At 37.0% G+C, this 15,852-nt stretch overlaps 1 protein-coding gene across 2 annotated transcripts in view; it reads right to left on the reverse strand.

Annotated features, from left to right (window-relative positions):
- The window catches only part of TOLLIP (toll interacting protein), a 31,810-nt gene extending 20,079 nt beyond the window's left edge, over positions 1-11,731 (reverse strand). The window contains exons 1-3 of one of the 2 annotated variants that reach the window (XM_058157617.1): positions 11,530-11,717; positions 3,002-3,151; positions 799-981 (exon numbers count right to left, since the gene is read on the reverse strand). In XM_058157617.1, the coding sequence (XP_058013600.1) occupies positions 799-981; positions 3,002-3,151; positions 11,530-11,562 (366 nt within the window). In that variant the 5' untranslated portion in view covers positions 11,563-11,717. Of the gene's footprint in view, positions 1-798; positions 982-3,001; positions 3,152-11,529 lie in introns of both variants that reach the window. The other variant, XM_058157626.1, reaches the window with a different exon arrangement.
- Positions 11,732-15,852: the final 4,121 nt, after the last annotated feature.

Below are 15,852 nucleotides of genomic sequence, written 5' to 3' on the forward strand. Positions count from 1 at the left end.
AAGATATTTCGCTTCTTTTATCCGAGAAGCAAAATGAAAAGAGAAACGTCTTCAAACAAAAACCAGAAAGTCCAATTGCCTCTTGGAAAAGCATGTTTGTGCTTCATTAATTAAAAAAGTCAATAACTTTAGGATGCATTGAGCCTAAGGTGGAGGAAGAACCTAAGCCTTTTTTGAAAAAAGCACCACGAATGATGATCAACCAGTAGAAATCAAGAATTGTCTCAACTCACTAGACGTGAAAACCTGATAGCACAGGTTTTAGGGAAATATTGAATAAATTAGCCACTTCATATTACCACTTGAAAGAATTGTATTTATCAGACTTTGACTAATCCTATACCAAAGACTAGGACCTGAACACAACAGTGAAAGAATATATTAAAACATTTGTAGATTCTAAGAAAATTATAATATTAATTTCCCTGACTTTCCTCCAAACCATCAACTACATTCTGCTTCGTGGTATCCTGCTATACATCTACAGTATATATATATACTACTTTTCATAACAATACAAATTCATTAATTCATTCATTTATCAATCACAAGCTTTTATCCTTCTTGAACAAATAGATTGTAATTCTTGAAACCTGCCGATCAAAATCCTGCATTTCAAATCAGCTGAACCAACACTGATTTACTACAACAAATGACTGTTTCATAAATGACTTGAAAAATACCAGAAATTACTTTTTACTTGATAAAAGTTACGTACATATGTACTCTGTTCCAATACGGAATGGGAAGGCATTGTGAAAGTAGTTAAAACACCACCACCATCCTTTTCAATCTTACCTCATCAAATATCTCAAGATAGAAAGAATCTACCCCAGGAGGGACAGTGCACTGAATAACTTTGTTCCATCGAGGATTTTTGGCTCCATTATGAGCAGTGGGTGTTTCATAGACAGCATACCCAAGTCGTATTCTGCAGTATGGATCCATGCGAGTCATGCCATAGTTTTTTGCCAATTTTGCCTAAAAGAAAAAAAAACTACACACATAAAAGGAATGAATTTTTAAGGTATTATTTCTATTATACAAATTCCCAGGCTAAAACATCTGCATAATTCTATTCTATTAGAATTAGAACATTATATTCTATTCTAATTCAGTCCAAGTCAACGTATAATGATTCTCCCAACCATGTAAAAGCTCAATTACATAAATACTGCAATATTAATCTGATCAACTAAACAAAGTTGTTTTCTACAAAGCTTAAATAAAATCAAAGCCATCCTTCCATCGCACTCTTGATTGCATACAATGTCTTCAAAGGGAAATATGTTTACATATGGTATATGGTGATTGCCAATTACAAAATTCAGAGAAATATAAACAAACATTACAGAGAAATTACCTGGCTGAATAAAATGGCCAGCAGAAAATTATACCCCAAACAATTCCAAAAGACATATCTTATCAGAAAAGTTTAAAACCAAATGATAAAACTACTTTCTCCTAGAAAATATTCACTATTTTTCCTAAAATTAGGTTGAAATATCATGATAGTCACCAGCAGAGCTCATTTACTATTCATCTGTTTAAAAAAAAAACCTTGAATTTAAAATAATCCTTTCAAAAACACAGAAAAGAGACACTTGGTTAATGTAGAACCATGCCCTGAAGGAATTTATAGGTAAAAATCAGCAACTTGAATTGGAATTAGAAATGAAGTGGGAGCTAGTGAAGATAGCAAAGAAAGCTGCTGTATTTTTTTGTATTACTCAGTTCCAGTTTTACCACCGTAGTATTTTGTATTACCGGTAACTGAATTTTGCAAACCTTCTTCAAGGAAAACTTCATTTATAATATACTACTGTAATCTAAACAAAATTTATCAGATTATCAAACAAGGCTACCTCCATCCAAGCAGAGGTACAACCTAAGCTGGAGAAAGTTGCTTTATGACACAAAGACCTTGTGTCTCTTCTATCAAAGATGGATTCAGGAACGCCACACATACCCATCTCAAGTTACAGCCTTGATCTTTTAAGGGATAAGTTTAAAGCTATATGCTATTTACATAAATAGATGAGCTATTCTCTCATTAGATTGAAATTCAGTTTTTTGGTCTTGACTGCTGCAGCCAGGCATTAATTCAGCATTCTACTGCCTCTCCTCAATCTGATAAAAAGGACAAATGGAACTGACTGCCATTAGCCTAGACAGGGCATTTATTCTTAATTTCTCAATATTCTTATCCAGCTGTTCATATAGGCAGTGAACATGAGGGACAAAATGGGACCTTGCAAAACCCCATGGCATAAATATGATGGGGTCAAGCAGAAATCTCTCACCACCATATTTTAGAGACGCCTATCTAAGTATGGGCAGAACCACTTCAAAACTGGTCTATCAACATTTAATTTGGACTTCTGTAGATGGATGTCACGGCTGACAATATCAAAAGCTACGAAAAGATCAAAAGAATATCTGTTTCAATACAAAATAATCCAATGGCAATTAAGGCATTTTAGTGTCTAAATACAAATTGATAGAGCCCTGCAAAAATCTTCTTCATCCAAGAATGTCTGAATCTAAGCAGCTACCCATATTTTTAGGCACTTTGCCAAGGAAATTGATGTTGATCTGGGTTGTATTTAGATCTTTTGGGTCCATTCCCCCTCCCCCCAAAAGCAGTTTCTGTTAATGAAACTGAGACAAGTCCTTTGTGGAGGAATGAATCTGTAACCTGGACCACATTCAGACATCTTATGTACCTGATGTTAAATGATTAAAAACCTCCTAATAAAAAAACCCACATATTAACTAAATGTATATGCTCATAGTAGAGGCTGATTAATGGTTTGAGAGATAGTTTGTACTACTACAACATTATACAATTCTAAAAATAATTTATGCTTACTACCGTATATAATTTGTTTTGCCCTGTAAGAACAATGCATAATGATTATTAGCTAGAAGCCAGTGATGCTCTTTTAATTTTATAGGCTGACATGGAAACATGTATTTTAAAGTGTACTTTTTAAAATACCTGCACTACGGTGATACTCAGTCTCCCAACAGTACCCATAGCTCCTCCATATTGTAATTGCTGAGCTGCCTGAGCATCTAATTGGATTTGTTGTTGCTGCTGCGTTGGGGTGATACGAAGGAAATCTTGAGGAAGTTCACCAATATATACCTATGGAGGAAAACACATAGCCCAGTTAGATAATACCCTCTGCACTCTCATCCATCCAACTGCCTTATTTAAATGTATCTATTTCCGATATTCCATTCTTTTCTGCTTCTAACCATTCTTTATATTTCACACATACCATATGGGTGGTCAGATCTTTAACATGTTCCCTACGAGAATAATTCCACCTCGTTTTATTTTAGAACAATATAATATATAAGTAAGCTATACTGCACAACAGAACCCTAACTGCCATCTTAATCCATATATGTCGTCTTTTTTTAGCAACTGCTTCAATAGAGGCCCACTCAGAATTATGACTGTGAGGAAAAAGTAACTTGCAACCAATGCACACATTTACAACATTTGTAATGTCTCTCTCTTAATCATGTGTTTGCCATTACAGTAATGCAGTGCCCTGTTGCTGACCTGCTTTCCCCTCCTCACCTCACAAAGTGGAAAGATTGCTTAAACAAGCCATCTCATGCTGAGCTGCTTTTCTCTGCAGCACAGCTGATCCCTAAAATGTACTAACTGCAAGTTAACAAGCTCAGCTCTATGATCTTAATTAATTGATTAGTCCTCGGGCTGACAACTCAAGAGTGGTAGGGGATCAGCCAGTGTTCATGAATTTCTTTTGTATATTTCCAACCACGTGCCTGCTCACTCTTTTGTAATCTCTTCCTCTCCAATCAATGTAAATACAAATATTAATTTCCTCCTTGCTACTTATCCCAGCACCAGGGTGAACATTCCAAACAGTGGAAGATTGGGTAAAAAGAGCTATAAGATTTGCCTTTCTCCCCAACTTCTTCATGAGTCAAGTTCTAGAAACCTTCCATGCCACTTGGGCTCATCCAGCTGTTTGAGATTGGTTCCTTCTGATACTATAAGTATATTCAGGGACAATTTCTTAATAAATCATTTTCAGATTTAGTGAAATCCTGGTGTCTCTCTTAGTGTTCTCATTGTTTGGTATCCATCCACCCAGCAAATTCTAAAATTTAAGCATTAACACACATTTTAATAGCAACACAAATATAACTTGTTCTTATTTTCACTTGCTTATCCCGTATCAAAATGTCCTCAAGGACAAAGGAGAAAGAATTTCAGTTCAGGTGAAGGAAGTAAAAGTGACCAACCCAAATTCAATGTTCCATCATTATCCTGAGACACATATATTTGTCTTATTTGTAAAATAATTTATTTTATTTTTAAAATAACAGAAAAAGAAAAGAAGGAAGAACAAAACACAGATACATACATTGCCAAAAAAATACATAACCGGTGGTTTAAAAAAGTAAAAAATACAATAGAAAAAATACCGTATAAAATGTATGTTGTGTCAACAGTAGTTTCTATGTAAATATCTAAATAAATGTATATGTGTATGTGTATTTTTCTAAGATAAAGCAATTATGCTTTTTTAACTTATTGTATTGTGTATAAATGAGTCCTATATTTCATACTTGTCCATACAGAGTTTACATTTATAGGCATTCTGCTCATAGTGGCAACTGTAATCAGTTCAGGATTTAATGAGGCCATATATTTATCTTTCCAATGCTTTAATATTAGCCTGTTAGTCATATAATGGTATAAAGAATCCGTTTACATCCTCCAATTGTCAAATTTCACGAACTAGGTATATAATTCAAAAGAATATTATCCTCTGAAAATGTGAACTTCGCTACCCTTCCTGGCAATACATTAATTGCTACTACAAAATTTGGAACTAGGTCTCAGAATATTCCATAGGCTACAAGTTACATATATCTGTGCTAAAATACTTTTTGGGGAATAAACTGCTGTATCCATTTCTATATTCAGTTTAATAGTTCTTTATGATTCTTACTATACCCATCATTTTCATGTGCTAATAATCATTCCCAGCACACCCCTTATTACCATTACCCACATTCCTCATACTCTACCACTAAAGCCTCAATGTAGAAGAGGATAATTGGAACAAGTAAAATATTCCAATATTCTATTATAGTACGCATTTATCTAGGATTACTAAAAGAAAAAAAATCTATTCTCATCTAAAGTTAATATCTAGACTTTAGAGGTTTTACATCTGAGAGTATAAATACTGAAATTATTTTCACAGTTGTTAATATAATGTAAAAAATAATTTAGGTCTTTCTTCCACAAAAGATCTTTCCTTTTCTTTTGAATTAGAATTGGGTAACTATATTTCTACTACATTGCATTATCTGTAATAAATGTAATGTTATAGTATATCATAAGTTATCTTTGATTATCAATGAAGCCACAAACCTCAACCACTGTTCATTTAAAAAAACAGATAAAATGCAATCTGACTTGTTATAGACCTAACAAGTCAGATTGGTATGTTATTTAGAGTGATTATATGGAGTTCCAAAGCTTGATTATTTATTCACTTGCCAAAAACAATGTTATAAATGCTAATGGCAGAGAAAAAAATATGAAAAGGAAGTAAACACTACTAAAAATAGTCAGTTGCAGGTTTGGGTGTTTTATATTAAAATAATGGCTCTGGTGATTATGGAACAACTGAGCAAGTAACATTCCTCTGGGGGAAAAATGCATCTTTGACTGACAAGTGGAAGAATGCAATTATTTTTCTTGTTCCTCTATATAGGTAGTCCTTTACTTGTGACTGGGCCGCTTAGAACAAGGGTCTTCAATCCCTGGGCTGTGACCTACTACTGGGTTGTGAGCCATTGGGAACTGGGCCTTGGAAGCAGTGGGCGCATCCCCACTTGTGCAAGTGGCAGGCAAGCAGATGCGCATGTGCTCCATTTGTGTGAGCGGCAGGCACACATGACCACCCTTCTTCCCCCACCCATCCCAGTCCACAAAGCTAGAAAGGTTGGGGAATTCTGGCTTAGACAACGACAATGAGCAAAAATTGGAAAAAAGTAGTGAGGGCTATAGCAAACAAGGTGCTTTAATTGTACATTTTTGTTGTTCAATTTGTTTTGTTAGTTGCGAAGTCGTGTCCGACCCATCGCGACCCCATGAACAACATTCCTCCAGGCCTTCCTGTCCTCTACAATCCTCTGGAGTCCATTTAAACTCATGCCTACTGCTTCAGTGACTCCATCCAGCCACCTCGTTCTCTGTCGTCCCCTTCTTCTTTTGCCCTCAATCTTTCCCAGCATTAGTGTTGTTCAATAATCAATGAGAAAAGTATGAATATGAGGAAGCAAAAAATATTTTTTAATTTAGCAAAAACAACTAATTAAGTGAATTATATAATGACTTATCCCAAGGCAGGATTGAAGGTTAGTTGTGGGAAGTGATAAGAGCATTATATGATAGAAGTAACATCTGTGTAAGAATGGAATCCTTACAAGTGGTTCAATATTAAACCTGGAATAAGATAAGGATAAGTGATGCCCCTCAGCTGATTAACACATTCATAGATAAATATTCATGTAAGGAATGTTACATGTAAGGATGTAGATGTATGTGTACGCATGACAATTATGTCATGTTGTTAGCTAAATGTCATGTTCTTTGACAGCTGCCAAAACAGAAAGCAGTTCTTTTCTGAGCACAATTCTTAAGAGTTCCCTTTACAAAATATACAAAGATGAAAAAGGGTTGGGCATAAGAATTTCAGCAACTGTACTATTTTAAGTTTAGGTTCAATATATCCCCATCTACATTAGGCAAGGACTTTCTGATTCTCTTTTTCACAATTTTTCTAAAACCAGTGAGGAGGCCAGTGTTTTTATTGGTAACAGACAAGTTTGTAGTTGGTTGTTCACATAAATCTGTTTGAATCTTCTGGGAACCAACTCAGATACTGAGAATGATGTGCAGTGAGCGTTAAATTTTATTGCACAAGAGGAATGGTTATGGAAAAGTATTTATAAAAACCAACAGTAGTTCTGTTTTATAAAGTGGAATGAGCATCTGCAAGTTAAATACAGTGCTGGCAAATAAGTGGAACAGACATATTTATGTTCCTCAGCAGAACATTCAAATGGAGAAAATGGATTTTTTTAAAAAAGATGTGCAAATGTTAGGAAAAAGATAAGGAACAGAATATAGACTGTGTTGAAGAATGAATATCAAACTAAGAAAACTTTTGTGCATAACAGTATGCTTAGTTCTACTGAAGGGGAAGCTGAATATGTCCCGCAAAATCTAAAAGGTGAATGTAGAAGTGTATGTGATAAAATAAGAAGAGAGGAAGTCAATGAATGGTGAATTGCTGCCCAGAGCTTCTTGGGTAGATGGGCACTCATAGAAAACTGGATTAATTTATAAATATATAATGAAAAAGTGAATAGGTTAAAAAAATGGAATGGATGACACTGATGAAGGCAATGCATAAAGTGTGTGGATGTGTTGAAGCCAGGAGAGAACAATATGGGTAAGTTTAATGATGGTTTTTATATAAACTAGATTTAATAGCTATTTGTTATCTCAGGGCTTTATTTGGTCCACTATATCTTATTCAAATCTGAATCACTATTTCCTAGCAAATGTGAATCACAAGCTGATGAATGAACCATACAGATACAAAAGGTTTCTATCTGCACTGTTAGGACTTCAAAGAAGCAAAAGCATAACCTTTATGTGTTTTAAATATTCATATATGTTTCCCAATTAAATGAAGTTGCTTTTATTTTCCTAAATACTATTTGTGTGTGAATGTGTGTGTGTGTGTGTGTATGTACTGTGTATGCGTGCACGCATGTGCCTTCAAGTCACTGCTGACTCCTGGCAATCGTCTGAACTTGTTCCTGTAGTTTTCTTGCCAAGAATTCCAGAAGTGGTTTATCACTGTCTTCTTCCTAGGGCTAAGAGAGAGTGACTAGCCAAACTGCAAAACCAAAAACCCAGAAGCAGAAGTATAGGTACAGGAAATAAAAATGTGAGTCAATATGCTACACTATTCTGCACTATTCATTTATTGCAAACCTCTACATCTAATTATTTGAGAAGCCTAAGATGGTACTATAAGGCAGAGTTCTTCAACTTTTCCGGCTTTGCAAACTGATGGGGGAGTGGGGGAGCGGATGGTCCCCTGCAAGCGGCTGGCAAACATGCATGCACAGTTCCATTTGTGTGAATGGAGCACATGTGCATACACTCACATGCTGAAACAAGTGGGGATGCACGTGTGCATGCACACTCTCACACGCTGTTTCCGTGGCCCCATTGCAAACAGCTCACAGCCCACTAGTGGGTCACAGCCCATAGGTTGGGAACCTCTGCCATAAGGAATGCAGAATAACACAATACATTTTCTTCTTGAATATATTAAATAGAAATAAAATGCAATCAGACATGAGCATTATCAAGGACCAAAAGGCATGAAGATGGAATGATCAACTTTATATCAAAACATTTTTTAATTAAAATGCAGACAACCAATTCATTTCTCCCAGTTTGTTTATATTCGTTTATAGTACTGATATCTGGAATCCTGATATCTGGTACATGGCTATGCTGTTTGGTATTTATGGACTATGATTTGCTAAATTTAGTCCATTTTGGTTCTCTTGCAGCCAAATTGAAGTCAAAGATTGAAATAACTACCAGCAAATCAGCTTTCATTATTATGGTACTTTCAATAGGGAACAGAGCAGAAGATTAAAAAATCCTTTTCAAAATTTAAAATACTTCAACACCTTTTTATAAAACAAAAAAATCAAAAAAAGTGAGTATTCCAAGATCCTAACCTCTTTCCATTTTTATGAAATAAACTTTATACATTAATATATTATTAGAAAGGTATCAGATCAGTTTCTACTTAAACATATTCAATGAAGCTACTATGGTTTTGGTTAATTGATGTCAGACTGCTGTTACTATTTTTTTTTTTTTACATTTAACTGAAATATACCTTCCTATAACTTAAGATCATTATTTTGTCTCCAGCTGTGTAAGGAAATAAGGTTTTCATCTTTTTCAAAGTGGCATATCTCTTCCGATCTTTTTTCAAGGCTAAATATACTGAGTTTGCTCTCTTTTTGTTCTCATAAGACTTAGTTTCCAGTCCTCGGATTATCATTCTGGTTGTTCTTTAAATTGTTCCAGTTTGTCTGAATCCTTTCTAAAATGTAGTACATAAAACTGGACCCAAGACATAAGGAGGTCTGGACAATAAATTCTTGTGATTGTAATATTCCTTTCTTCAAATGAGTGGCCAGGCAGCAAAGTCCACATTTTGGACAGAGAACACCATTGATTTGAAAGAGGGGTCAAAGAGGCCACCTATGTCAAAATTGAACAGCCCTGTCTCAACAGAGGGAGAGGGATACAGTATCATCTATCTCCAATCTACAACACAGTCCTTTCAACAGTTCCAAGAAGGCTCCATAACAACTTGCACCACTCAGGTGACCCTGATAACACAGATAAATCTCCAGGTGACCTTAACAACTGCTAAAAGAATGTAAATGTCCAACTATTTGCAAGGAGTATAAAGCCTTCCATTCCCCACCATCCAGTCAGAGCTGAAGAAGCTTCTTGGATGAGAAGTGAAACGTCTTCAAAGAAAATCCAGAAAATCCAATTGCCTCTTGAAAAAGCATCTTTGGGACAACCAGGACCTGAATGGCTGAGAATCTCCATAGACATTCCTTGAGATTTGGAAACTGTACATTTGTTGATGCAGTCAAAATTTGTATTTGCTTTTTTCCAATACACTATTGCCAAGCAGGTAGGAAAGGGGATCAACAACTTGGTTGTGTAGGAAAGGGGATCAACAACTTGGTGATAGTACATTGAAAAAAAGCAAACACGAGCAGAGGAAATATTATGGTATTTCCATTTGTCTCTATTAAAATTAATTGAGTCATTAACTTACTTCTCCATCAGCAATATCTTCTTCACTTTTACTTCTATCCTCTAGAACTGTGTTTCTCAACCTTAATAAATATAAGACATGTAGACTTCAACTTCCAGCATGATGGCTGAGGAATCCTGGGAGTTGAGTCTACCTAGTTATCTAGGATGAGAAATATTGCCCTGCTCTATTAGATAACTTACCTAGGTACGGGTCATTTACAAACCTGCTAAGTATTGTCACCATCTTTTCAACCCAAATAAAATCCTAAAACTTAAGTTCATACTCCATTGGAGTTTGATGAAAACATGTTGCAACTACCTATTATGGATGCACTTACTGGACATATCACTACAAATGTATATTTACTAAACAACGTCTAATGGGCAATTTTATCATTATCAAATAATTTTATATTAATTGTTCAAATCAAAATTAACATTCCCACAATTTAAATTATTTATATTATTTTTTTATATGCCTGGTTTCCCCGAAAGCAAGACATCCCCTGATAATAAGCCCAATTGGGCTTTTGAGCACATGGCAATAAGGCCAAGCACTTATTTCAGGGTTTAAAGAAATATAAGACAGGGTCTTATTGTCAGGGAAACAGGGTATATATAAAAATTTTCATTTGTTCTTAGCAAATCCATGCTGACTTCTAGTAATCACTGCCATTTCAGTTAGATGGATTGCTTTATCTATTCTACAATCTTCCAATACATCCTTTTAAAGAGACATACAATAGGTCGAGCAATTCAATCTCAAAATAAAGCCAACACATAAATTAATCATTAGTAAACAGCGAAGATATAAAATTATACAGCCAACTCTTGGACAAAAAAACAAACAAACCTTCCTACCCCAAATGTTTGAAAAGGTAAACTGTCCATGAGATCTATTGTCTTAGATGAAACAGACGTGCTTCTGACTAAGCAGAAATAACTGAAACAAGCTACTTTATTAGCAAAGTCAAAAAAAAAAGATAATGCAATAGCCAAAAAAAAAGTCATTACAGCTAAACGCTATAAGGCCGCTTTAGAAAGTGAAGGGAATATAGAAACGCGACAATATTATCCTTCTTTAAGTCAAGGATTTCTTTTTTTCTTTAAAAAAAACTCTAGGTTCACGCCACGATCATTTACTACGAAGAAAAATCTCTGCCTGAAAAGTTAAGACCGACCAACAGGCTGGTTTTAATTTGAAGAGCTTTTCATGTCACGAAGGCCCCCAACTCAAGGTTTGTTTGTTTTTCTTGAGCTTTTCCTCGCCCTCCGGGCCAGCTGAATTTTGCCTCTGGAAGTGACTCTAGCCCGGATGACCTGTGACTCCACCTACCGTTCACAAGACCATCACGGCCCTGGAGCTGCCCGTCCGCCTTTACGGACAAACCAGGCTGTCAACCCGCGCCTAAGCGCTACGCCAATGTGCCAGGAAAGAGGAAAGGACGAAAGATGCCACTGCGGAACCCCCCCGGACACATCCCCAAAACACCCCACCCCACCCCCAATATCCCCTTGTGAAGATTAAAGATGAGCGGAGAAATGAAAAGTCCCCGGGTCTTCAAGCAAACACGACTCACCGGGCCCCGCTGTGTAGTAACGGTGGTCGCCATGGCACCACCCGCAAGACTTCCTTCCTCTCTCGCCGCGATCGGCCGATGCTCCAAACAGGAAAACTCGGCCGATTTCACCCCCAACCCTTCGTGTTTCTCTCTCGCCACGCCCCCAAAATCCACCGCTATTTAGCACTGCGCTTGCGCCCAAGGCTCCCTTGGTAGCCGGCGCCGCCGGGCGAACCGCTATGTGACCAGGCGCATGCGTCAAAAAAAGAGGAAATTCCGGTTTTATAACGTCGTCCTTTCCTCGGTCATTTTCTATCGGCTTTTGGCCGGTGACGTCAAGTTCCCGTGATGGTTTGCTGAGGGAGCGCGGGACTAGGCGAGGATTCATACCAAAGGGGGTGGGGCATGCGGGGGGGAGGAGGCTCACTCGGGAACTGCCGAACGTTAGGTACGCAATCCTGCCTTACAGCTGCTTGAAATTATTTGAACCGTTCGACTTTCTTCGCTGTTACTGACGTCACTAGCCTAAGCAACCATACTGTCGCTTCCTCAGCTTCAGACCTTGCGAGTTAGAAGACTAGGGTCCCGTTGCCTTGACGCCGGGAGTCATCCGATTGGTTGGCACAACCGGGTGGGCAGGGCAAGATAATTTAACGCTGACTAAAAGATTGATGGGAAGGCGATGCTTTTTATTCGGGGTTTCGTTTTGTTTTTTGTCGTTGGTCTCGCGCCCCCCCGCCTTATTTTTTTGGCTTGGCGGTCTTTGCGACTGCCTTAGAATCTCCCTTCGTCTTTCGGTCACTCCCCAAGAGGCGAAAGGGAGATGTAGACTCTAAGGGGCGTGCATAAGAGCACAAACGTGCCTACCGTTCCTGTCCTATTGTTTCTTCTCCTATGTATATATATGTTTATAGTACCTCGTTTCTCCTCATATATATGTTTATATATTATATAATCCTTTATGCAATGCTTGTATATATTGTTATGACAAATAAATAAATAAAATAAATAAAAATAAAGTAGAGGCCGAAATAAAACCATAGAAAACCCGAGCTGTAGCAATTGAGGAGCGTTGTAGCTTTGTCCCATGCAGCACAAAATTAAGAATAAGGTGGTGGAAAGAATCCCTCAGTCTGCAGAGGGATTCTGTTTGGGAATGCTTAAGGACGGCTTTTTTCCAAAGTAAGCACCAAGGGAAAGGCTTTTTAGTTGCTGAGCAATGTTTGCTTTAAAAGAATCACATGGATTTATCTATATGGAGATTCTCAGTCATCCAGGTCATGGTTGTCCCAAAGGTGTTTTTTCCCCCCCTCTCTTCTCAAAAGGCAACTGGACTTTCTGGTTTTTCTTTAAAGACGTTTCACTTCTCATCCAAGAAGCTGCTGCTACCATCCAGTCGGAACTGAAGAAGCTTTTTGGATGAGAAGCGAAACGTCTTCAAAGAAAAACCCAAAAGTCCAGTTGCCTCTTGGAAAAAAAGTACTTTTGGACAATCACATGGATTAAAATATCCTTTTCTAGCTTGCTGCAGTTTGAAATATAATTCTATCCCTTCAGGTTTTTTTACATGCCCAATCTTGGGTTTAGGGAGGCTGTTTGGCATACAGTAGTAAATTCTTGTGTCTGGGTCAGCAGACGGGGTTGCAGTCTGAAATGATAAGGATGTGGCATATTTTCTTTTCAACTACAGTATCATATCTGTTTTGGCTTTTTATCAATAGACAGCCCTGAATCAGAATATCAACTGTGGTTACCAAATCAGAATATCAGCTGTGGTTACTAAGTCAGTCTGTTGACTGACAGTTAAGTACCAAACATGTTCATTCCCTTTGTTATCTTGTGAGCTATATGATGTATACTTACAGCAAAAGAGAAAAAAATAAATGTAAACAGAACCAAAAGTGGGGAAGGCAGGTGGGAATGGATGGTTCTGAGGCATCTGTGTTTCTGTACCCTGCTTTGCATTAAGCCTAAATATTAGAACATAAATTGGTGTAGAACTAACTTAGAACATTGATTTCTCCCTTAAAGTATGAATGAAATGACTGCTACTTTAAAATAATTTTTTTCTTTACCTACTGAAGCGTTCATCTCTTCTGCAACTCCTGTTTTCAATGGAATGAAGGTATTACAATCTGAGTGATGTATTGGAAAACCTAGTCTGATGATTTGAAATTTATTTAAATAATATAAGTTTCATGTTGCCAAGATTGGCAATCATTTAATTAAAATCCATATGTCACATCCCATCAACCAGAAAGAGAATAGTGCAATTGGAGATTTTGACATTTGTAATGGATAATTTATCTGATATACATAAACACACACAAGTTGCAGGTACCTGTGTTGTTGTTCTGGCTTGAGTAAATTGATTATGATGTAGTGCAATTAAATATAACATCAAATTTTAGCTAGTGGAGATTTTGTCATTTAGTCTGCCATATATAAAGGTAAAAGTTTCCCCTATCCAGTTGTGTCCAAACACAGAATGCTGAAACAAAGAATCCAGAACACAGAATGCTGTTACCTTCCCACCGGTGGTACTTATTTCTCTACTTGTATTTGCATGTTTTTGAATAACCAGATCTTAAGGTATCAGGCAGGCACTGGGGATGCAAATTTCACGGGAAAAAACATTTTTTCCAAAATTTGTCTTTTTTTAAACAACATTGTATGTAATTTTATTTAAAATACCGTGTTTCGCCGAAAATAAGACCCTGTCTTATTTTATTTTTTTTGAACCCCGAAATAAGTGCTTGGCCTTATTTTCGAGGAGGTCTTATTATTTTGGGGCACGCGCTCCTCTTGCCATCTTACCTAATTTCTAGCTCTGTCTCTCTAACCCTACCCAGAGGAAATGGCAGGGATCGGCTGCACATGCATTTAAATATTTTCAGGGAGGGCTTATTTTCAGGGGGGCTTATTTTAGCACATACATTCAAAAGCTCGATTGGGCTTATTATCTGGGAGGTCTTATTTTGGGGAAAACGGTATATAATTTAATGAAGTTGAAAAATAAATTGGTTTATGTTTGGAATACACCAAATCAAGGAGCAAATTAATATAAAAGCTAAAAAAGCTTGTATTAGTCTAGGGCAGGGGTATCAAACTCAAGGCCCGTGGGCTGGATCCAGTCCACAGGGTGCTTAGATCTGGCCCGCAGGGCCAGTCTGAAAATAGCAAAGAACCAGCCCATGGTGCTTCTGCTAGCAAAAATGAGGCAGGGAGAGGCCCTCCCACCCCCGGAACAGGTTTTGGCCTCGAGTAATCCAGGAGGCCTTCCAGGCTCAAAACGGAGTACTGCAGGAGGCCGTCCTTTACTCAGAAGGTTATAAAAGGGGGAAAAAGTAAAATATGTTACCTTTCAGGCTTTTAGGATTCTACTACTAGCCTATGTCCATAATTTATAATTCTAGTCTTCCTATGGAGTCAGTTTCTTGATCTGGTCTCTCTCTCACAAGGTGATCAAGTAGATCAAGTAAGTATTAAAAAACCAAAATCACAGAAATGTATGCCTCCCTATTTTTATAAGTTTATAAAACCATGTCTGCAGAGGTGCAGTTCCGTGTCACGCCCACTATGGCCACACCTACCATGGCCATGGTCATGCCTACCCCACATCCACATCTGGCCTGCCAAGGTCAAACCCAATCCTGATGTGGCCCTCAATGAAATTGAGTTTGACACCCCTGATCTAGGACAAAAAACAGTTTTCAGAAGACAGCCAGGAATCCTTATTTTTCTGTAGATTCTAATTCCACTTGTAACAAGAATTACAAACATCTTAATGTAACTTCAGTTGATAAAGTTATAACTTCACTCATGTTAAACTTCAATACTATACACAAATAGTTTTTAAGCAAACTAATTTTATGTATTAAATTTATTTGCCACCCATCTCACTATACCAACTGAATGGCTTACAGTCAGATGTATATATATACTTTTGAATCAAATGGATAACAAACTTGGTGTAACAAAGTGATGATACATATGTAGCGTACATTAAAAATGGGTATTTCAGAAATAAAAAAGTATTTAAAGTTTCTGTAAAAACTAATAATATCAAGGAATCTTTGTAATACTTCTGCAAGACTTATACTTGCTTTAGATGGTGTTTTCTAGTTTATTTCAACCTAGGATTTTCATTCAGAAAGGCAGAATTTAAGGAATGATTAGTCATGGTTGTCCATGACTAAATCGGATAACAGCATGAGCAATTGCCAGAATGCAGACATGTTGAGAAGGTGCAAGTTACAACTTCTCTATAAACATAATATCTTAACATCAAAGCTGAAGTTGTCCCTGGGCACAAACTTTTCGGATACATTGATCCAAATT

Source organism: Ahaetulla prasina, chromosome 1, assembly GCF_028640845.1.
Source record: "Ahaetulla prasina isolate Xishuangbanna chromosome 1, ASM2864084v1, whole genome shotgun sequence".
Taxonomy (NCBI): domain Eukaryota; kingdom Metazoa; phylum Chordata; class Lepidosauria; order Squamata; family Colubridae; genus Ahaetulla; species Ahaetulla prasina.